Source organism: Hordeum vulgare, chromosome 4H (genome assembly GCF_904849725.1).
Source record: "Hordeum vulgare subsp. vulgare chromosome 4H, MorexV3_pseudomolecules_assembly, whole genome shotgun sequence".
Classification (NCBI taxonomy): Eukaryota; Viridiplantae; Streptophyta; class Magnoliopsida; order Poales; family Poaceae; genus Hordeum; species Hordeum vulgare.
The window spans coordinates 600567776-600591160 of record NC_058521.1 but is presented as its reverse complement, the minus strand read 5'-3'; the positions used below and the strand labels follow the sequence as shown (position 1 = coordinate 600591160).

The following is a 23385-nucleotide window of genomic DNA, read 5'->3' as shown; positions in this document are numbered from 1 at the left end:
CAGTCACAGTACCTTGACTATTATTGGTTGTTAATAATTTCTTGGCACTGCTTTCGTAGCTCTTCTCCGTAACGCTGAAGAGAGAAAGAGGGAGAGAACGAAAAAAGGAAGAGAGCTAGAAAGTTTTAGAGAAAAAGGAAGATTTACACTCACACTCACAGGTTCGTAAGTCGCCATCGATACTTAAGGCGAGTTTGAGATTGCGGAAGAAAAGTGAACATTAACTTGACCTATGTGTGTAGGCTGCAGGATGGGCCACATATTGCACATTTATGACGCCAAACTGCTCTTTAGGATCCTATATCAATTCAAAAAAGAAATAATATACAAGATTTGTGAATTATGTACAATCTTTTCAAGGGCATTTTAAAAAGAATAAGCTGGTCAATTAATATTTGTGTAGTAGGCATCGACACGTGTCCAGAAATTAAGAGTCAAGATGGACCCCGTCGATGAACCAGGTCACTGTGCATACACATTGCATCTCCATTCAGCTTCCGCTAGGATTTCATGGCCGATCAGCGCAAGTTTTTTTTTTCTTAACAAACAGAAGTATTCCTTCCAGTTTGCGCATTCGGCTGCCAAGGCTTCCAAAACCCATCAGGCCTCAGTAAAGCCCATCTATCAGGCATGGCCCAATGGCGCGTTCAAGAATCTCAGGGTGTACTCAAGCTGTACTCAGCATACAAGATGGGAAAATAGCAACAGATTGGCAACAGCTACATTAAGGAAAGGGAGAAATTTCTCTGTTTTGAATCACTTGGTACATTTGGAGTAACATTTATATTATTCTGCAGGAAAAAAACTGAGAGGATAAACACAGTATTCGTGCGTCGTGTTCAGCAACTCTCGCCAGCTTCTCCCAGTTAGATCCCATTTGAAAAGTTTAATCCATCTACCGTAGAAGTGTTCTGGAAATCTGTCGATGCAAACTTAATTCAGTTGCACGGTCCAGCCCATCGGGTCCTCTGCATGACCCATCTGGAGGCTCGTCAGCGAGGTGTAGAGCTGCTGCGACACCACACCGACTCCTTGGTTGCCGTCGTATTTTACCCTGAAAAGCAGAAGAAAATGCATGGTGGTCTGAGTTCTAGCAGCAAATGGCTTATTGGCCAGTGTTTGAACAGCCAAATTAAACACCGTAAATATTGACAGTTCCAAGGCAGAGCAGGAGCTTCACCTTTTCCCCTTATAGGTAATACTCCCCACGGGTGAAACCACAACAGCTGTTCCCGTGCAGAAAACTTCGTCAGCGTCAAGCAGTTCGTCTACGGACACATGGCGTTCCTCCACCTTAAATGAAGCACATTGTGTTAATCAAGGCCATATAAAACAAGAAGCATCATATCATAGTGTTTCCGATCAACTGTCGATTCTTGGTGACCAACATTTACCTTGTAGCCTTTGCTCTCGGCTACTTCGATGATACTTTTCCTTGTGATACCAGGCAGTATCGTTCCTTCTATTGCTGGAGTGCAAATAGCATTGCCCTGGTGCAAAAGACCAAGCAAAATATAAGTAACATTTCTGCAGTCCTTAACTTGGTGAACTAAAATTCCTCAAGAAGAACTTTGATAGCATTATAATAAGATGAATGCCCGGTATAAGTTCATAATTAGAATGAGTATTCACTCCCTGCGAAAATAACTACCAATGTTCTATACAAGGAAGATGAGATATAAACTAGATGGACCAAACTGTGTTTACGTCTTTTTCTCACAGGTCAATTAGCTTGTGTCTTAAAGGAATATCACTTTTGCTTCGGTCCCCCCCCTCCCCTCCACAAAACGTAAAAGGGCAAACGTATACCCACCTCGTATTGTACACTATTGTACACTACAGGCAACCATACGTATACCCACCTTGTATTGCATATGTACGGCGGCCTGTAATGTACAATACGAGGTGGGTATACGTTCTCCTTTGTACGTTTTGTGTGTGTGTGGAGGGGGGGGGGGGGGGTACCGAAGCACACCTCAAGGAATATATTCATGCCACTTCTCTAGTTACTTGGAACCTCAGAAAAAGATAGGTCACATAAACTAGGGTGAAAAATCCTGTGCTTCTAGCCGCAGATACTAAAACAGATTTACGAAAATAAGAACTGCCATGTGAAGAATCATACTTTCACAACGAAAATATTGCACGAAGAAACTTCTTCCAGATATTTGTTGTGAACGGCGTCCAAATAGAGGACATCAGAATATCCTTTCTCCTTTGCGGTTCTCTGTGCTTTCAACACCTACATGGTGATGACAAGTTTGTCAATTAAGTGATCATAGTTTCAGATTCAAAATTCAAAACAATGTGTACGTAGCTAACAACTCATCACAGAATCAACGACTTCAATTTCAATATAGTATTTACCAACAATATCCTTTTACAACAAATTATAATGAGAAGGAGAAAAGAAAAGTGAGCTGGGGATTTAGTTAGCACCATAGAAAAACAGAGGTCTGTATAAATATCCAACACCTAACAATTATAAATTATAAAACAAGGGGTGTCATTGTTAGTTTGCTGAGATAATTTAGTACTGGAAAATCCAGTCAACCACTGAGAGCAGCTACCCGCAAAAGAAAAAAAACTCACTAAGAGCAGCTATTATGTAAAGAACAAACTATTGTTCTGTAATTTCCATCATTATATTGTATAGATGTACATGTTCATAATTTGCGGTACTATAATCATATCTCCCCCATAGATGTTTTGGGCACTGGGGAGAAGGCATCATGCGAATGCGAAAGCAAATGATGCCTAAAAATGTCTATTTTTCTGTACAAAATGATGCCCACAGAGGTTTAAACAATGAAAACTGATGCTGATGTAAAAAGTTACCGAGGCATAGTTTCCAATGGTTTTCACGCCTCCAGTTCCACCAGGGGCCGCACGGTGAAAGTTATCTTCAATAATCAAGTTAATAGGAGCTAAACCTTCCTGCAGAATAAATTTAACAGACTTAATCAACATCCAGTCTGGCATAGATTTGGAAAAAAGAAAACTATTCTGGTTAGTAGATAGATCATGGGGGATGAGCCTGTACTCATGCAAATATGCTTGTGGCATAATTACCATTCATCTATACTCTATCATCAAGAAGATATGAACAGTACTTGTGACCCGATGTTTGTTGAACTAAAAAACTCGGTACAAACCTTGAAATAATTTCCAACAGGTGAGACATAAATAAGGAAGGTGTACTCAGGAGCAGGTGCAAGACCAAGAATAGCCCCGCTTCCAATAAGTAGTGGCCTGATATACAAAGAACCTTTACCAGTAGGAGGCACCTAAAATAGAATACATTAAAGAAGAAGTTAGGGGATCATGAACATATACCGAGGCCAGTTAAGTAAGCATGAGAAGACATAAGATTCACTTACCCATCTTTTATTTGCCAAAACGGTTTGTTTCACTGCGTCCACGAACTGCTCAACAGTCGGTGCAGGCATGCACATCCTATCTGAACCATTCTTCATCCGTACGGCATTCTCCTCCGGACGGAATAAAAGGACAGAACCATCAGTTTTCCTATATGCTTTTAGGCCCTCAAACAGTCCCTACATGCCAAAATAACAATTGTTTAAGCACGTCTGATGCCTTTAGGCCATCAAGGAGTACATATTTCAGAGATTATTGTAGCTACAGACTACAGGTTTCTATGCCACTGCATATATGAAATAATGTCTTCCAAGTACTCTGGCTAACTAACCTGTCCATAATTTAAGACTCCAGCAGACGGGCTTAGTGCTATGGGTCCAAATGGCAGAATTTCTCCTTTGGAAAAGTTTCCATCTGGCCCACATTTGGCCATGTACATAAAGTCGGTATTGACAAGGCCAAAGCCAAGGTTTTCCCAGTCCAAATCGACTATCTCAGGTGTTTCCCTGGTAAGAATCATACCGTCAGAAAAGACAGATGAATACTTATGAACGTAGTGGAAACAACATAGTGTAGTATATATTTCCTAACTGTTTGCATACATGTATTTAGAGGCTACAGAAGCCTGGCATCCTACTGTGGTATGGGCCTTGTGATGGAGAGTCGGCATCGAGTAAACGTGGTTCTGTATCTGCAACCAAGACCAGGAGTGAGAAAAGGACTGTTTGTTAGTAGATGACAAGGATGGTGACAACAAGTAAAAACAGCTGAACTGACTCCCTCTGCGTATTTAAAAGGAAACACCAGTAATCAAGCTGCGGCAAAACGATATTTTGAGCAAGACATTGCAGCAAGTAGTGCAAGTCAAGCAGATGCCAAGAAAAAAAGTGCTGTAAGTTAAGCATAAAGGTTATCCAGCACCAGCAGGACCATAGAAATGGTGTGCATTGTTCAAGAAACTATCAGTAGCCCAGCTGAACTGACTTGGTCTGCATCTAGACTGAAACTAGCACTTCAAATCTAACTATCAGGATCATACTGAGACCCTAGTGGGCAGTTCTTTCTGCCAGATCCAGTCACCCACTGCCTTGAACAATAGAGGCAGTCCATACATGCCAAGAAAGTGGCCGGTCAAGCTCGCATTTACAGATTGGACTAGCCACTGCAATGCTACCCTACCTAGCGCACTACGATCTTCAGAGGGATAAAGCAGCTACCTGAAGCGAAAGTGGGCAAGCCAGCGGCGGCGACAGCGAGGACCGCGGCCGCCGCCCGGCGACGGCGAGCGAGGGGGCGGCCGGGCCGCTGGAGGAGGCGAGGCGGAGCTCCATTTCCTCGCGCGGGGACCGAAACTGAGATGGGTAACGGCCGATCCGCCAGGTGAATGCGGCGGCGGCGGTCAACGGGTGGCCGGCGGTCAGGCCGCCGCTCGGATACAGAAGCGACAGAATGCCTAAGCTGGCTACAGGGCCCCGCGCAAATCCGGCGTCGATGCTGGCCCCACAGATCAGGGGCCTGTCGACCCAATCGCGTGGTGTGCAACTGGTCAGCGGGTAAGACTTGGAAAGTACTTCCTCCGTTTCTAAATATAACAACTTTAGATTTCAGTATGAACTAGATACGGAGCAAAGTGAGTAAATCTACATCTAAAATATGATTACATACATCCATATATAATTTATAGTAAAATCTCTAAAAGGTCTTATATTTAAGAATGGAAGGAGTAGTTTATAATACTACTTATATAATGCATAGTATGAGGGATCGCTTAAGACGTCCGGTTCTAGATGCTTTCGCCGCACCCAAAAGTACATAAATGTATGTACCGCTAACATGTAGGGCTCCACATCCCTATCATGTAAGCCAAGTAATGCTACATGTATGTCGGGTGAAATAAAGGAAGACTGCCCAAAAAATGGTAAAAGAAAATCAGCAAGACGCACCAGTTTATAGATTTGGTCCGTTTAACACAAAATAATTATAATTACTCACTCTTCTCCATAATGTAATATACTCCCTTCGTCCTAATATTTTTGTCTTAATTTTGTTTAAAAATAAATGTATCTAAATATTAAAACATGACTAGATACATTTATATCTAGATAAATCTAAAACATAAATTTTAAGACAGAGGGATTATTTTTGCAAGCTAAATTAGCTTGCAATAACGACTGAAATTGTGTGAGGGAGGGAGTATATATCTAGTCCTCAACAATAGCACAAGTTGAGCAAATACAGATCAACATGTAAATAGTTTGTAAGAAATACCGATATTCTTTAGCAAGAATACATAGGAGCAATGGTGGAGCTACACAAGTTTGGTTTTCTTTTGTTTTTTCTTTTTTTTTTTTGGAGGGGGGAGGGGGGAGGCAAAAGAGAAAGTATCAATTTCTAGGGGGCAAAACCTGTATTTTATTTCTCAATTTAGATGTCCCTATAAAAATTTTCTTCACAAAAACTACCAAACCTGCGGTGCCATGACCTGTGCAGGGTTAATTACATGTAGGTCCGCCAGTGCATAGGAGTATTAAGCAAAAGCTAGATAAATGCCACATAGTTAAGAGTATGTACCTCTGTCTCGGCCAAGGCAAAGCAGTTAGCCGTCGTTGTGCGCCGTGTCTATGACCTTGAGCCTACCGCGGATAGATAGATAGCTATCTGCAGATTGATGGAATGACTTGAGTGTTGGTCGATGCAAAATCCATGAAAAGCATAGGGGCTCTATATAGATAGATAGAGAGGCATGCATGGTGGATCGATGCGCGTAGCAAGGAAGCAGTGTGAACAAAGGAAGGAGACCATGCAATTGCAATGCACGCGTCCTCTCGCTAGCTAGCTACCTGTCGGTCAAGAGTATTTTTATAATCAACGTACTACCGTCCTTTTGTAAAAGACAATATATTATCTTGTTACATGTTTCTTTCTACTCACTCCGTTCTTAAATATAAGTCTTTTAAGAGATTTCACTAGAAGTCTACATACGAAGTAAAATGAATGAATCTGTACTCTAAAGTATGTCTATATACATCCGTATGTAGTCTACTGATGGAATCTCTACAAAGACCTATATTTAGAAACGGAGGGAGTAGTAAATTAACATACATGCATATCGAATATGCTCAAGATCGACATCTAGTCTAAATTAATGAGCTCGGTATTATTTTTGCTAACTGACATTAGCACGCAGTTTCGTACGCTACGCGGCTTCAGTTCTCTCTGTTTCTTTTTGACGCCGGCTAGTTCATCAGTCATACTCCTTACGTTTCTAAATATATTTTTTTTTAAAATTTATTACAGACTATATACAAAAGAAAATGAATTAATTTACATTTAAAATATGTTTGTATACATTCATATGTAATTTGTAATGAAATGTTTAAACAAATTTATGTTTAGGAACGGAGAGAGTAAAAATAAAAGCATGCATACATGCTCTGACTTGCTTGCACAATAAACGGCACGGCTACATTTGATTCGACAGAAAACACAATTAGGGTCAGTCGATTCGTTTGGAACATCGGATGCAGATCCAACGGTCCATGGCCCTTCTTCTTCGCCTAGCCAAACGTCCATCAAATTCTAAATTCAGGAGATTTATGTTTAACTATTGTGCACAATAAAAAGATGAAAATTACTTAGAGCCTACGCCTGCTAGATATATCATGTAAAAAAGGAAATGAGATAACCACGCGACGGTCGTGAGAACGCGTACAGAATGAATAGTCATCAAGTTGTTAAGATGGATCTAAACAAATCCAATCATCAAGTAGGTAAGATAGCTCTAGACCGACGGAAGATCGTGGTCTTTTGTAAATATATATATATATATATATATATATATATATATATATATATATATATATATATATATGTATTCTGCAGCTCCGGTACCTATCGCCTGGCATCGGATTCGATCAATCGTTGGCACCTACCGTATACATACGCTAACCGGCCGCTTGACTTTCCCTTTGATTTTATTTTATTTATATGTATGTATATCCAAGTATGTAAAAGTCAGAATACGCGTGCTGATCAATCAGAAATTGTATTAGCTACTCAGCAAGACCCACCTTGTGCGGTGGTCTTTGCACAAAACATAAAAGAGCATATCTAGCATGCATACTCGTATATATAATGTCCCCATCCGTAAAATAATTATTAGAACACGGGTCGATGTAAAAAATGTTGTCCAACCATACCCCATAAACGCGTTCGACCCGTAAAAGAATTTGCGGACGGCAAAAATTTACCCTGAACCTTCAGATTCACGAGGTGGGAGGCTGACCCGAGCTCGATCGCCCCCCTCTCCGCAACAGATTTGACATGAGGAAAATTTCCGCACGGCCGTTCCCCGCTCCCCCCCCCTCCTCGGCAGCCATTGCCCCGCCACCGCGCGCTCCGGACCATCTTCCCTGCCATTCTTCGCCGCCATGAAAGCCTCCCAGCCGTCCCACGTCAACGTGGAGGTCACACGCGCAATCCCCTCTGACGGATCCCGTCGTCGGCCATGTCGCCCCCGGTATCGCGCAAGGCACCAACGTGCCTGCCCGCAAGCGACAGGGCAACGTTGTCATGCAGTACGGCAATCCGGTTATCCACGTCGAAAAGGCACACGCGGCGGGATGATGCGGAGTGAAGAGCGACCAAGATGCATGAAGTCCTTTTATATTTGTCTTTTAAAATTATGTTTTCATTTTGCACGCGAACTATGTTTATTGTTTGAATTTGAACTCATTTGTCGGAATCGCTGTCAAATTCTCTTATTGGGGGTTTTTGATTTGCGGGTCGACGCGGCATCGTCCGAGCAGACCCCACATTGCCCACCCGTAAAAGAGCATCCTCTGCGAATATCCTTTTTAATGAATTCGTTTTACAGGGTCTGACTTTATCCGCGCCAGCGCCGATCCGCAAAACCATTTTTCCGCGAACCGTAAACGAGTTTTGCAGGTTGGCTTCATACGGAATCTGCTAGAGATGCTCTAACATGCAAAATGACTTTGCAACATCTTTGCATATATTACTTATACTCCAGGACAACGGAATGTGGCATTAATAATTACTTAAGGCATTGATTTATTTACTAGAGTTTATTTCATTTTTTAAACATAGTACAGACACAGACTTACATGCATGCAATCATCCCTATAGACACATACGCACACCCTATACCACTATAAGCACCTTCTAGAGATTGTGCTGACACATCCTCTTAAGATTAATGAAGTCTTCATAAACGTCTTCGTTTTCGACTGAAACAATACCTCTCACAAAACACACATCACTTTAGAAGAAATCCAGAAAAATGCGACCACCCTCTTTTAACAAATTACTTAGTTACCAGAATAAGTTGTTCGTCTTTCTTATATTTACTTTTTACAAAAGTGGATTATGCCCATGGACAGTCCCGCCAAATCTGGGTGCACCAATATTTTGGCGAAGGAATTGCCGGCGCTATTTTTTCCAAGAGCACACCAATTAAGTGTCTTAGCTTTATACTTCCTCCATTTTTAAATATAGGTCATTTCAGATATTTTAGATATTTTAATATGTATACACTATTCACTCATTTTACTCTATACATTCCTATTAAAATCTGTAAAATGTTTTATATTTAGAAACAAAGGGAGTAGAAGGTAGAGGGTAAGATACAAGAAAGATGAGCAGCTCCCATCACAGTCCGATGAGTGGCGAAATCAATACCAACTCGAACTCGGACACGCACAATAGTCACACCCCAAAAGCACTTGAATTAGGCCTTGTCTGAAACTATTTAGATTATGATAATCCAGTTTCTATAATCTGTACTGTCTTCAAATGGGATAGATTATGTTATAGATTATAAAAACTAGATAGACAGATTATTAAAAACTCACAATCTACCCTACCCCAGATAAAATCAGATTATAAATTGCTAATGATCAATTATTCTTGTAAAGTTGGGGCGCATAGTTTGAAGCAGCGACCAAAATATTAGCATGACTCTGAATGTTGGAATTGATTCCAGACGTTAGTCCATGCCATCAATCAACTCCCTATCCTCCTCCGTCGAACTCATAGTTCATCGATACTTAGCAAGTCCTAGCTCTACGACATGACCCGACAACTTCTGGCTGAGTGGATTCAAAATCTTGCTATCTCCGGCGATGATGCAAAGTTCCAGTCGTGACATCAAGCATGGCTCACGGCGCCCTGCCGGCAGATGCGGAGGCAGGATTTCTCAAAAGCCTAGGGGTAAAACTAAGAGGCTATAAATAACGTCAAATACCACCACATGCCAATGGATCCTACAAGTACACCACAAATTCACATTACAAATAAGGAATATGAATTCCTCATTACCACAAAATAACAAATTCCGCAGACATGTGATCAATTTAACAAAGTGCATCATTGCAAACGAATCATAGTAAAACAAAATAGACTAAAGCACTCTGTATGACCCATATATACTATTTATCTTAGATTTGCACTTGATTCTTTCGTTCGAACCTTGAACCGTTGATGTGGTCGGATGTTGATGCAGATTGCTTTATATAATATAAAATATGGAAAACCCTTTTTCGTTTTATTTATCTTAGATTTGTTCAGATACGGACGTAATACAGTTTAACATCAACAATTCATTGGTTTCATCGGGTTTTTTTTCCCGAGATGGAGCGATTCATTGGTTTCCGCTGATACAGAGGAACTGAAATAATAATAATCGATACTCCTTGTGTAAGGAAATATAGAAACGTTTATAGATCAGTAATTTCTTTACGGAGGGAATGCTAGGGGGATTACCTGTCCAGCCGGTTGTGGAGATGGAGGAGCCTGACAGGAGCTGGCTTGGAACCTGATGAAGGGGAGGGGGGCTGCTCCGGCGAGGCGACGAGCTTCAGGCGGAGCTCTGGATCTGTCGCCTAGGAGAAACGCGTGGGGCGGCGCAGCAAACGAACGAGTGCAGTGGGCGAAAGGATCGCGCAACACACCAACATGGCTTCCTGAGCTCAGCTGGGCTGAGAACGTGACAAGGTTTTTGGGCTGACCTGCTCACCGTCTGGGGCTAGGCCTCTTTAAAGGAGATATTCAAAAATATTTACTCGTTGGGCCACGCCTGGGGCTGTAGCAGCGGCGGCCTCTCCAAGGATCTTAGTGCTGCAGTTTCTATTTTCATTTTAGCTTATAAATAAAAAGGAAAGCGTTATAAATCATCGGACGAATCACAGGCTGACGTCCGCCCTATTCTCTGCACACCACGTGCCTCATTGTCCTCACCATAAGTTTTTGTAAGTCGCATGTTGTCGCAATCTCTCATCTCAACAACGGCTCTGTTGCAAGATCTGAATCCTTGGAATACGATAGTACAATGATGCGACACTTCGGTAACATAATCTTAGTTACAAAAAAAATCTACAACATAATCTCGTTTGCAAAAAAATTCTGCAACGGGATCTCAGTTGCAAAAAAAAAAAAAAAAAAACTGCAACAAGACCTTAGTTGTGAAAAAAAATGTACAACATGATCCTAGTTACAGGAAAAGCTGCAACAAGACCTAACTGCAAAAGTGAAGGAAGTTGCTTGGTCGTTCAATGCGTGAGATCAAACGATTCACGAACCGACAAATATTTTAAAAAAATCCATCGGCTAACACGTAGCATGCCCTTAGAAAAGAAGACTACAATTTCTATTTCTGGTGGAGTTGCTTTTTGTAAGGGTATGATTTTTTTAATATACATGGCCATTGAGCTTCACAAAAAAGCAAGAAGTTTATTTTTTCCTATAATTTAATACATATTATATTATTTTAAAATCAAGAAAGTACAAGTAAGGAAGTTCTATTTTGACTTATATTATTTTAAAATTGAGGATACAAATAAGGAAGTTCGATTTTGACAATTTACCATGATCAAACAACACCATACAATCGAAATAAGTATATTGTCCCCTAAAAAAATCAGTGGGTTGTCCACCCTAAGCTAAACGTTGCAAGCAATTACTATGATTCAATCTAAGCGCACGTAAGGGAACAACGGCCGCATATGCCCGGCGGGCGGCGCGGTCCGCCGATATAGGAGCCGGTGGCCTCTGCTTCTCCTCCGGTGGCAGGGGCTACGGGCGGCGGTGGTGCTCTGCCTCAGGGGCGGGCTCGGCCTACGCAGCACCGGAGTTGGGTGGCGGAGCGCGTTGGGCGGGGCTGTGGTGGCGCAGCGGCCAGGCTCCTTCATGCTGCGCAGGGCTGCGGTGTCGGCCTCCTTCTTCTGGATCTGGTCCGACGGTGCGCGGGGCTGGGCAGGTGCCAATGTTGCTGGCCGCACGCGTTTTGGGGATGGGCCAAAATCAAGGGTTCGTGTTCGGGCGGGTCAGATCGGGCCCATGGCGGAACTGAGCTTTTGCTTCCGGTAGGAGAGGTTGGGATTGATCCGGGATGTGCTTGCAGGGATGCTCGGGCTTCCTTCGCGGGTATATGGTCCTAGCTAGCATATGAAGGGCAAGCCGGCAGAGCGGCAGGAGACAAGAGCGGCACGCATACAAGTGTGTGAGGTTTTGGATTGGAAAAACTACTATTCATAATATGTCACGTAAAGAAACAACAAAGATTGAAGGTCAACTGCTCACTCAAAACTCAAAAGGTCTGATGTGCCGTGTATTCGCGGATGTGTTTGCGATGTGTACATGTCCTATAGGAAATGAACAACGGAAGGAGCAGATGGATTGATTCTTCTTTCTTTGACAGGTTAGTTCTGTAGTTTTCATCGACAAACCATGGTGACTTTGTTGCATCGGTAAACTGGTTTCTCCCACACGTCCGCGATGCTGGATCAGCTGAGCTTCAGGCCATCAGGAACGGGTTATATCTCGCAGCAAAGATTGGTTGCATTAGTGTTGAAATTGAATCTGATTGCGTGGCCGTGGTGGAAGCAATGCAATCAATGGATGACTATCTTGGAACTAATGTGGCTGTGGTTCTAGAGTTTAAGCTGATGGCTATGGATTTTACAAAAAAATGCTATAAATATTGTTTTCGGAAAGCGAATCAAGTTGCTCATAGTTTAGCTAGACATTCATTCGATAGCCGATCGTCTGGACTGTGGGAGAATTCTACCTCAGATTTTATTTCTCTTCTTTGTTGTAAATAATATGACCATTCTATGAGAAATAAAGTCTTTTACCTGTCAAAAAGATAGTTCTGTAATTTCATAAACTGGTGATATCAAATTAATGATAATATGAGCAAATTATAGTTGTTTTCTTCTGAAAAGAACGTATTATAGTTTAGTTATGTTGATTACATTTTGTGTTGTATACTTTAATTATGAGCATATTTTAAAAAATCATTCTATCAATTTTGCCATACTAAAAAAAATATTTTTCCTTCGCCACTACTTCTTTGCCCCCTTCGCCACTTAGGACGCTACTACACACATGCTATTATTTTAATTATAGGGGCCCATCTTGAATTTGCACCGGGGCCTCAAATTTTTTGGAGACGGCCCTGAAGATAATGGGGATGAGCTATTTAAGTACTCCCTTTGTTTCTAAATATTAGTCTTTTTACAGATTTCATTAGTAGACTACATACAGATGTATATAGACATGCTTTAGAGTATAGATTCATCCATTTTGCTCCGTATGTAGACTCTTAGTGAAATCTCTTAAAAGACTTATATTTAAGAACGAATGGAGTATATAAGATGAGATTATATATGTCGATCTATTCACGTAAAGTTGAGAAATACTATAAAAACTGAAACACCAAGCAGAAGACGTGGCTTGTAAATTTTGGCCAAATTTTAATCCATTTAATGGGGACGTAGTACACACACGTATCCAGTTCTTTGCTTGGAGAGTAGGCAGGTTGGTGCTCTACGTGGCTTGGAGACTTCAACGAAGGATTACGTACTTGGTCATGCATGTCACTTCCCCTAGCTAGCAAGGCACACACCATCTTTTGCTCTTGCACTATGAATCCTTGTGCCGTCTCATTCGGTAATCTCTGGGTCATGCATGGATGCATGGGTGCAGGAGTGACGTGACGATCGACATATATGGCTGGTAGGCCGCCATCCAAGCAAAGAGAAGATCCCATCCCAAGCGAAGCGAAGCACCTCAATTACCTCACGCCACAACAACCAGATATATATAGATCGATGACAGATGCCCGGGCCATATATATGTATGTTGCTGCATCGCATTTCGCATACAGAGCAGATACCACAGCTGGTAAGTACCCAATCGATTCGATCGGCTGAGATGAGGGGTGCAGCAGGGAGGCGCGACGGCGAGCGGCAGAGCTTTTGGTGGGCGATGCTGGCGGCGGTGTTGCTGCTCCTCGCCGTCGGCGCCCTCTACGGCGCCGTGGTGTACAAGCCGCAGCTGCGGCTGCAGGTGTGCGACGCCAAGCTGCTGGGCGGGCCGGTGGTGTACGACCCCCTCACCCTCAACGCCACCCTCCAAGGCCTCAGCATCAACGTCACCCTCTGCTGGAAATGAATGATGCATGCCCATCCTCCCCTCTGATTAATTGGTGCATATACCATACTATTTAGTACTCCCTCCGTCTCTAAATATAACTTTTTTTTTTTAGAAATTTCACTAGGGAACTACATACGGAACGAAATGAGTAAATCTATACTTTAAAATATGTTTATATATATTCGTATGTAGTCCCTTAATGAAACCTCTAAAAAGACTTATACTCCCTCCGTTCCAAAATATAAGACCTTTTAAGGATTTCACTAGAAGACTACATACAGAGCAAAATGAATGAATCTATACTCTAAAATATGTCTATGTATATCCGTATGTAGTTTATAGTGCAATCTCTAAAAGGTCTTATATTTAGGAACGGAGGGAGTATATGGGGTGCAGTGAGTTATGCCTGTTGAAAGAGTTGTTGAACTTAATCTGTGTAGATTCATCACTTCACCATTGTACAAAGCAACCTTGACATATAAAGTATACTAGTCGTGATCATGTTTCCGGAAGACTGGAACTCTGCTAGCTACTTCTTCCTTCACGGCATCCAGGAACGCTTTGCTTTCTGTTTAAGGCGGAATTAACAGCTGCAAGGAGGGGTATATATGTAATCATTTTCAAAAATAACCCCTCCGTCCCACAATGATCTAAAGATTAATTAAGCACATTAGCAATGCAGGCGTACTGCACAATGATCTAAAGATATATTAAGCACAAATTAGCAATGAACATCAGATAACCCAGACCTAGAGATTAACACATACGTTAAAGATGCTAATTCCATATGCTAGTTGTCCATACATACAACTTGCAAAATTCTTCGTCATGGCAGGGTCACCTACTACCGCAAGCGCTAATTAGTTTATCACAGCAACTGTGTGTCCTCTCCACATCAGTGACCCATGCATCGGTGCCACGGAGAGCAAGCCGCATACCGCAGTATCAATCTTCCAGCTCGCGGTGCCTGCGTGAGCGGAACTCCTGCTCGGTTTCGTCCCAGAACTGGTCTGTCCCGAAGGCGGCTCCCCCGCCCTCCGTGTTGCGCTTGTCGACATCCTGGGCGCATTTCTTGTACTTGTCATAGAGCCACGCCTTCCTCCACTCATTGTGCTTGTACTTACTGCCGTGCTCGATAATCCACAGCTCCTCGAACCTCCACTTCATGGCATCCTCTTTCAAGGCTTTCTCAGCAGCAAACTCATCTATGGCTGCAATTGATTACGATTTTTGAGCAGGACGGCCGGAAGAAACACTCATTGATCTGTTTTTGCGGTTAATTAGGTGACAGAAGCTAGCGATGCCAAATGAATACATAGATATCCATGGCCAGCAGACTAATACCGTACCTGCTGGCTCCGCTGGAAATTTGAGAACATAATTTACTCGCTCAAGGCAAGGTAGGCATCCAAGATTTTTTTCCTGCAAATAAAGGGTCAAAACTTGAGTAAATTCGAAACTAGCTAGGAGCACAACTGTACTAATTTGTCATTGCTGTCAACTGACATCATAACAAATTAGTACTAGCTGATCTTATTGTAACTGAAATTAACATATCAGCTATTAGCCTCTTGTACCAGCCTCCACTATAGTTGATTGTCAAGGGTGGCCATTGATTAGATTGATAATAGTCAGAACTCAGAAGAGATTGACAGGAAGAACAACCTAGAGCCAGTTTTTAAAATGGCATTACAAATTTGTTCAATTGACCAGCAGGTATCTCTGATCTGATGAGGCTATATATGTTGTTAATGATTAGATTTGAAATTTCAACGATAACAATATGATTGTCGGACGTTGTATTGAGGAATCCAATCAGGTTAGTAAATTACAGAAAAATCTAATCACGCTAAATTTCTAATTCTACTGCCGCAAATACTAGTTAGGACAGCCCCATTCAGATTTATCAAAAATGTTTAATACCCCCTCCATTCCTAAATATAAATCTTTTTAAAGATTGCACTATGAACTACATACGGATCTATATATCGACATACTTTAGAGTGTAGATTCACTCATTTTGCTCCATATGTAGTTCGTAGTGGAAACTTTAAAAAGACTTATATTTAGGGTCGGAAGGAGTAAATCCAACCTGAAGCTTCCAACGACCGCAGTGTGAACAACACAATTTCCATAGCTACAGGCAGCACACCTACACGATTGATTCAAGTATGTTTGGCAAAACTGAACCCAGTCCAGTTTGACTGCAATGTCACCACATTGAACAGAAGAGAAGAGAAGAGGAGCCGAATTAAAGGCTTATACTTGAAATGGTTTCTTCCATGTAATGAAGTGATGTAGTACTATGCTGCATATATCTTGGGTGTTGTGACGAAATCAAAGCATCATCAGTGGAAGAGGTGATTAAAACTTGGTAATAATTAACATCCATGGAGTAGCTAGGAAACGAACTTTTGCTCCCAGAGGCCGCGGCCGAGTCTCTCGGCGTCGCGCTCGATGTTGTTCCGCAGCCTCCGCGCGGAGCCGGCGGCCTCGCTGCAGACCCCGGCGTAGAAATCCCTCTCCGCGCGGAGCTGGACGAACCACCTGCGACACGATGGAACGAGATTTCTGCATTTGAGCCGGATCAACAAGGGCGGATGCCCGGTGAAACCAAAGACCAATCAAAGAACCTGTGCTGGGCGAATTCCCGCATCTCGTCGCCGAGGTTTCTCTGCAGGTCGTGTCGATCGATTAATCCGTCCAGCATGCAGCGCGCGCCAGGAGAGGGAGAGGGAGAGGGAGAAGGGGCGGCTTACTTACGTGGAACCTCCGCGCCGCCGATCCGACGGCGTCGCCGCAGATCCGGCCGAGGAATCGCAGCGGCATTGCGCTCCGCCCTCTCGCCGCCGGCTTGTCGAGGGTTTGTGCTCCACTTCTTTCCTCTTCTTCTGCGGTATATCGCTGGGCCAGGCCATTATACGCTCTGATGGGCTCCACTGCCTAAAGCCCAAACAAGTGATGCCATTCGGCTCTCTCTAGTGTCAGCTGGGCCAAAGCTTCCCCTTAAACAAAAACAATTATGTGGACCTGTGTTCAATTTCTTAATATCCTCCCTCCGTTTCTAAATATAAGTTTTTGTAGAGATTTTAATAGGGACTACATACGAGATGTATATATATATATTTTAGAGTATAGATTCATCCATTTTGTTCCTATGTAGTCTTCCAATAAAATCTTTAAAAAGACTTATATTTATGAACGGAGGGAGCAATTTTTTTTAAAAAGTGGGAATCTCATATGACCATTGTTTTGCTTTAAAAAATCTAAATGTTGAATTTTCGGTTACCAGTGGCGGGCAATAGTAATTACCCGCAGTTCAATTTTCAGTGTCATGACAAATTGTTTTCTAAAATTAGCAGTGACAGGCTCTTATTTGCGCTCGCCGCACGCTATCACAGCCCTCCTAAGCTTAACCGCATCTGCACCCGCACCCGCCACCGCCCCCAATTCTATCTCCCTCGACCCCGTACCCGTCGCCGTCTTGATTCTATCGTCTCCCTCTCCCTCGATCCCCATCGGTCTACATCCACCCATCGGTCGCCTCCGCCGCGGCACGCACACTCACGACTACAGCTAGATCTCCGTCGTTCCTTGTCTCCGACGCTCGACGTGGCTAGGGTTTTATTTCCAGCCTTTTGTCCATCTCCGACGGCTCCTCTCTGCCACACACAGGGACCGCTGCATCGCCTACAAACCTCCAATGTAAGCAATTGTACCTCACATCCCTCCTCTGCTCTGAGCGAGTGGCTGTGCCGAATTTGATCTTGGGTTAGTTAGGATATTGATGTTTGCTTGGCCTTGATTTACTATTGTTTAAGCTTGTGCAAAGAATATCTTTTGGTTGAAATGAGCGGGAGAAGGAAGGTGCTTTATTTTTTTAGTTGGCAGTCATGTTTATGCAATATGGAAGTTACATTGTGGAATAGGAAGTATTCATGGGTTGTGAGCACATGCTTTCCTTTAGGCCTCGATTTGCTAAGCTTGTGCAAAGGTGCTCTGGTTGAAATGAGAGGGAGAAGAAAGGTGCAATATGGAAGTTACATTGTGCAATTTTTTAGTAGAGAAATTAGTATTGAAATATTTATGCGCAGAATATCAAGTACTGGATTTTAATACATAAACTAGTTATATAGAACTAAGTCGGGTGATCGTGGTTCTATTTTAAAGTACTAAAATTACTATAGAAATATTCACGTGGATAATCGCTATTGTGAATTTTAGAACCAAAAATAGTGATATAGAACTAAGTCACGTGATTGTGGTGTTGTTTTTGAGTACAAAAATTAGTATTAAAATGTTAACCTGGATGGTCACGATACTTACTTTTAGTATCGGAACTACTAATATAGAACTGAGTCGAGTGAAGGTGGTGTTTTTTAGTACTGAAAACAGTGTTGAAATATTAACTTTGATAATCACAATACAGAACTTTAGTACAAAAAGTTGTGATACACAACTGATTCGGGTGATCATGATATTGTTTTTTGAGTACTAATTAAAATAAGTATTGAAATATTAGCATGGATAGTCACTATACTAAATTTTAATTCCGAAACTATTGATATATCACTTTGTTGGGTGATCATGGTATCGTTTTTCAGTACTGAAATCAGTAACGAACTATTAACGTGGATACTCACATTACTAGATTCTAGTACCAAAATTACTAATATAGAACTGTGACACGTGATTGTCGTACTCAAATCAATACTGAAGTATAGAACTGAGTCAAGTGATCGCGGGACTATTTTCATTACTGAAATCAGTATTGAAATATCAATGTGAACATTCGCAATACCAAATTTTGTATCGAATTAGTGAGTTTTAGTACCAAAATTAGTGATATAGAACTGAGTGAGGTGATAATTGTAGTGAAATCACTACTCGAGTATAGAATTGAGTGAGGTGATCATGGGGCTGTTTTTTAGTACTGAAATCAATATTAAAATATTTAGGCTGATAATAGCAATACATGATTTTAATACAGAAACTAGTGAAATAGAACTATGTCGGCTAATCGTGGTGCTATTTTGAAGTACTGAAATCAGTATTGAAATATTAACGTGGATAATCGCAATACTGAATTTTCGTACCAAAAGTTGTGATATAGAAGTAAGTCGGGTGATCGTGGTATTATTTTTGAGTACTGAAATCAGTATTGAAATATTAACGTGGATGGTCACTATACTTATTTTTAGTATCAAAACTACTAACATAGAACTGCGTCGGGTGATGGTGACATTTTCTTTCAGTACTGAAATCAGTGTCGAAATATTAACATTGATAATCACAATAAAGAATTTTAGTACAAAAAGTTGTGATATAGAACTGAGCCGGGTGACCGTGGTATTGTTTTTTGAGTACTAAAATTAGCATTGAAATAGTAACATGGATAGTCACTATACTAAATTTTAATTCCGAAACTATTGGAATAACACTCAGTTGGGTGATCATGTTGTTGTTCTTTAGTACTGAAATCAGTATCGAAATATTAACGTGCATACTCTCAATACTACATTTTAGTACCAAAATTACTGATATAGAACCGTGTTAGGTGATTGTCGTACTCAAATCAATACTGAAGTATAGAACAAACTCCTGTGATCGTGGGGCTATTTTTCAATACTGAAATCAGTATTGAAATATTAACGAGAACAATGGCAATACCATATTTTTCTCTGAATTAGTGAATTTTAGTACCAAAATTAGCGATATGGAACTGAGTGAGGTTATCGTTGTACTGAAATCAATATTCAAGTATAGAACTGAGTGATGTGATTGTGGGGCCAATTTTTAGTACTAAAATCAATATTGAAATATTAATGTGCAGAATAGCAATATTGGGTTTTAATACGGAAACTAGTGATATAGAACTCAGTCGGGTGATCGTGGTTCTATTTTTAAGTACTAAAATCAGTCTTGAAATATTAACGTGGATAATTGCTATACTTATTTTTAGTATCAAAACTAGTAATATGGAACTGAGTCGGGTGATGGTGGTGTTTTGTCTCAGTACTCAAATCAGTGTTGAAATATTAACGTTGATAATCACAATACATAACTTTAATACAAAAACTTGTGATATAGAACCGAGTCGGGTGATCATGGTATTGTTTTTTTAGTACTAAAATCAGTATTGAAATATCAACATGGATAGTCATGATACAAAATTTGATTCTGAAACTACTGATATATCACTTTGTTGGGTGACCATGGTGTTGTTCTTCGGTACTGAAATCAATATCGAAATATTAAGGTGGATACTCACATTACTAGATTCTAGTACCAAAATTACTGATATAGAACTGCGTCATGTGATTGTCGTACTCAAATCAATACTGAAGTATAGAACTGAGTCCAGTGATCGTGGGGCAATTTTCATTAATGAAATCAGTATCGAAATATCAATGCGAACAATCGCAATACCAAATTTTTGTACCGAATTAGTTAGTTTTAGTAACGAAATTAGTGATATAGAACTAAGTGAAGTGATGGTTGTACTGAAATAATACTGGAGTATAGAACTGAGTGAGGTGATCATGGGCTGTTTTTCAGTACTGAATTCAGTATTGAAATATTTAGGTTCATAATAGCAATACAAGATTTTAATACGGAAACTAGAGATATAGAACTGAGTCGGCTGATCGTGGTGCTATTTTTAAGTACTGAAACCAGTATTGAAATATTAATGTGGATAATCGCAATACTGAGTTTTAGTACCAAAAGTAGTGATATAGAATTGAGTCGGGTGATCGTGTTGTTGTTTTTGAGTACTGAAATTAATATACAAATATTAATGTGGATGGTCACTATATTTTTTTTAGTAACAAGCCTAGTAATATAGAACTGAGTCGGGTGATGGTGGTGTTTTGTTTCACTATTGAAATTAGTGTTGAAATATTAACGTTGATAATCACAATACTAAATTTTAGTACAAAAAGTTGTGATATATAACTGAGTTGAGTGATCATGGTATTGATTTTTGAGTACTAAAATCAGTATTGAAATATTAACATGGGTAGTAATACTAAATTTTACTTACAAAACTATTGATATATCATTCAGTTGGGAGATCAAGGTGTTGTTTTTCTGTACTGAAATCAGTATTAAAATATTAATGTGGATACTCACAATACTAGATTTTAGTACCAAAATTACTGATATAGAACTGCGTTAGGTTATTGTCGTACTCAAATCAATATTGAAGTATAGAACTGAAATCAGTTTTGAAATATTTAGGTGATCGTGGGGCTGTTTTTCAGTAATGAAATCAGTTTTGAAATATTTAGGTGGATAATAGCAATACTGGATTATAATACGGAAACTAGTGATATATAACTGAGTCGGGTGATCGTGGTGCTATTATGAAATACTGAAATCAGTATTCAAATATTAACATTAATAATCACAATACTGAATTTTAGTTCCAGCGTAGTGATATAGAACCGCGTCGGGTGATCGTGGTGTTGTTTTTGTGTACTAAAATCAGTATTGAAATATTAACATGGAAAATAATACTGAATTTTAGCACTAGAACAACTTATACAAAACTGAGTTGGGTGATCGTGGTGTTGTTTTTCGGTATCGTAATTCGTGTTGAAATATTAACAGGGATAATCACAATACTGAATTTTAGTCCAAAAAATAGTGATATAGAAATAAGTAGGGTGATCGTGGCGCTATTTTTGACTACTGGAATCAGTATTGAAATATTAATGTGGATGATCAATATGCTGAATTTTAGTACACAAACTATTCATACTCAACTGAGTCGGGTGATCGTGCTGTTGTTTTTCAGTATGGCAATTAGTATTTAAATATTAATGTGGATAATCGCAATACTAAATTTTAGTAGAAAAAGTAGTGATATTGAACTTAGTGGGGTGATCGTGGTGTTGTTTTTGAGTACTAAAATCTATTTTGAAATACTAACGAGGATAATATACAAAATTTTAGTACCGAAATTACTAATATAGAACTGAGTCAGGTCATTGTCGTACTGAAATCAGTATTGGAGTATAGAAGTGAGTCAGGTCATCCTGGGGCTGTTTTTCAGTATTGAAATTAGTACTGAAATGTTACACAGAATAATGGAAATTCTGAAATTTTGTACAAAATTAGTTAATTTTAGTATTAAAATTAGTGATATAAACCAGAGTTAGGTGATCGTTGTACTGAAATCAGTACTTAAGTATACAACTAAGTCCAATGATCGTGGGGCTATTTTCAGTACTGAAAGCAGTATTGCAATATTTAGGTGGATAATAGCAATACTGGATTTTAATTCGGAAACTAGTGATATAGAACTGAGTCAGGTGATCGTGGTGCTATTTTGAAGTACCGAAATTAGTACTGAAATATTAAGGTGGATAATCCCAATACTGAATTTGAGTACCAAAGTAGTGATACAGAACTGAGTTGGGTGATCGTGGTGTTGTTTTTGAGGACTAAAATCAGTATTGAAATAATAACATGGATAGTCACTATACTTATTTTTAGTATTGAAATTATTGATATAACCCTGAGTCGATTGAGGGTGGTGTTTTTTTCAGTACTAAAATCAGTGTTGAAATATTAGCATTGATGATCACAATACAAATTTTTAGTACAACAAAGTTGTGATACAGAACTGAGTTGGGTGATCATGGTATTATTTTTTGAGTACTAAAATCAGTATTGAAATAGTAACATCATAGTCACTATACTAAAATTTATTTCCGGAACTATTAATATAGCACTGAGTCGGGTGATCATGGTGTTGTTTTTCAGTACTGAAATCAGTATCAAAATATTAACATGGATACTCAAAATAATAGTTTTTAGTACCGAAATGACTGATACAGAACTGAGTCAGGTGATTGTCGTACTCAAATCAATACTGAAGTATAGAATTGAGACCGGTGACCGTGGGGCTATATTTGAGTACTGAAATCAGTATTGAAATATTAATGTGACCAATCGCAATACAATTTTCTTTACCGAATTAGTGATTTTAGTACCGAAATTAGTGATACAGAACTGAGTGAGGTGATCGTCGTACTGAAATCAGTACTGAAGTATAGAACTAAGTAAAGTGGTCATGGGGCTGTTTTTCTGTACTGGAATCAGTTTTGAAATATTTAAGTGGATAATAGAAATACTGGATTTTAATACGAAAACTAGTGATGCCGAAATGAGTCGGGTGATCGTGGTGCTATTCTGAATTACTGAAATCAGTATTTAAATATTAACGTGGATAATCGCAATATTGAATTTGAGTACCAAAAGAAGTGATATAGAACTCACTCGGGTGATCGTGGTGTTGTTTTTGAGTACCCAAATCTGTATTGATATATTAACGTGGATTGTCACTACTTATTTTTAGTATCTATACTACTAATGTAGAATTGAGTTGGTTGATGGTGGTGTTTTGTTTCGGTACTGAAATTAGTGTTGAAATATTAATGTTGATAATCACAATAGAGAATTTTAGTAGAAAAAGTTGTGATATAGAACTGAGTCGGGTGATCGTGGTATTGTTTTTGAGTACTAAAATCGGTACTGAAATAT

At 40.1% G+C, this 23385-nt stretch overlaps 2 protein-coding genes across 5 annotated transcripts; both read right to left on the bottom strand.

The window, feature by feature from the left end:
* Positions 1–707: 707 nt before the first annotated feature.
* On the bottom strand, positions 708–6056 carry LOC123449947 (branched-chain amino acid aminotransferase 2, chloroplastic-like). Of its 2 annotated transcripts, none has more exons than XM_045127323.1 (10): positions 5950–6056; positions 3981–4069; positions 3710–3884; positions 3381–3557; positions 3156–3287; positions 2839–2937; positions 2126–2242; positions 1395–1490; positions 1181–1293; positions 708–1054 (listed from the first exon to the last, which is right to left on the bottom strand). In XM_045127323.1, exons 2-10 carry the CDS (start codon positions 4046–4048, stop codon positions 934–936), a joined length of 1098 nt encoding a protein of 365 aa, XP_044983258.1. In that variant the 5' UTR covers positions 4049–4069; positions 5950–6056; the 3' UTR covers positions 708–933. The 2 variants fall into 2 exon arrangements, with proteins under 2 accessions (XP_044983258.1, XP_044983257.1); XM_045127322.1 differs by lacking the exon at positions 5950–6056 and adding an exon at positions 4596–4902.
* Positions 6057–14597: 8541 nt separating this feature from the next.
* LOC123447491 lies at positions 14598–16722 on the bottom strand. 3 transcript variants are annotated; one of them, XM_045124098.1, is made up of 5 exons: positions 16597–16722; positions 16467–16507; positions 16246–16380; positions 15183–15255; positions 14598–15044 (listed from the first exon to the last, which is right to left on the bottom strand). In XM_045124098.1, the coding sequence occupies exons 1-4, from the start codon at positions 16660–16662 to the stop codon at positions 15216–15218; spliced, it is 282 nt and encodes a 93-aa protein (XP_044980033.1). In that variant the 5' UTR covers positions 16663–16722; the 3' UTR covers positions 14598–15044; positions 15183–15215. The 3 variants fall into 3 exon arrangements, with proteins under 3 accessions (XP_044980033.1, XP_044980030.1, XP_044980032.1); XM_045124095.1 differs by having other exon boundaries at positions 16593–16708; XM_045124097.1 differs by lacking the exon at positions 16467–16507 and having other exon boundaries at positions 16597–16708.
* Between the last annotated feature and the right edge of the window lie 6663 nt (positions 16723–23385).

Coding starts and splice junctions, on each gene's coding strand:
- LOC123449947 (XM_045127322.1), bottom strand. CDS start 4,709: ATGGAGCTCCGCCTCGCCTCCTCCAGCGGCCCGGCCGCCCCCTCGCTC. Junction 3,558..3,709: donor GAGTCTTAAATTATGGACAG/GTTAGTTAGCCA, acceptor TTTGGCATGTAG/GGACTGTTTGAGGGCCTAAA. Junction 1,294..1,394: donor CCGAGAGCAAAGGCTACAAG/GTAAATGTTGGT, acceptor GCTTCATTTAAG/GTGGAGGAACGCCATGTGTC.
- LOC123447491 (XM_045124095.1), bottom strand. CDS start 16,662: ATGCCGCTGCGATTCCTCGGCCGGATCTGCGGCGACGCCGTCGGATCG. Junction 16,508..16,592: donor GGCGCGGAGGTTCCACGTAA/GTAAGCCGCCCC, acceptor CACGACCTGCAG/AGAAACCTCGGCGACGAGAT. Junction 15,045..15,182: donor ATTTCCAGCGGAGCCAGCAG/GTACGGTATTAG, acceptor AATCAATTGCAG/CCATAGATGAGTTTGCTGCT.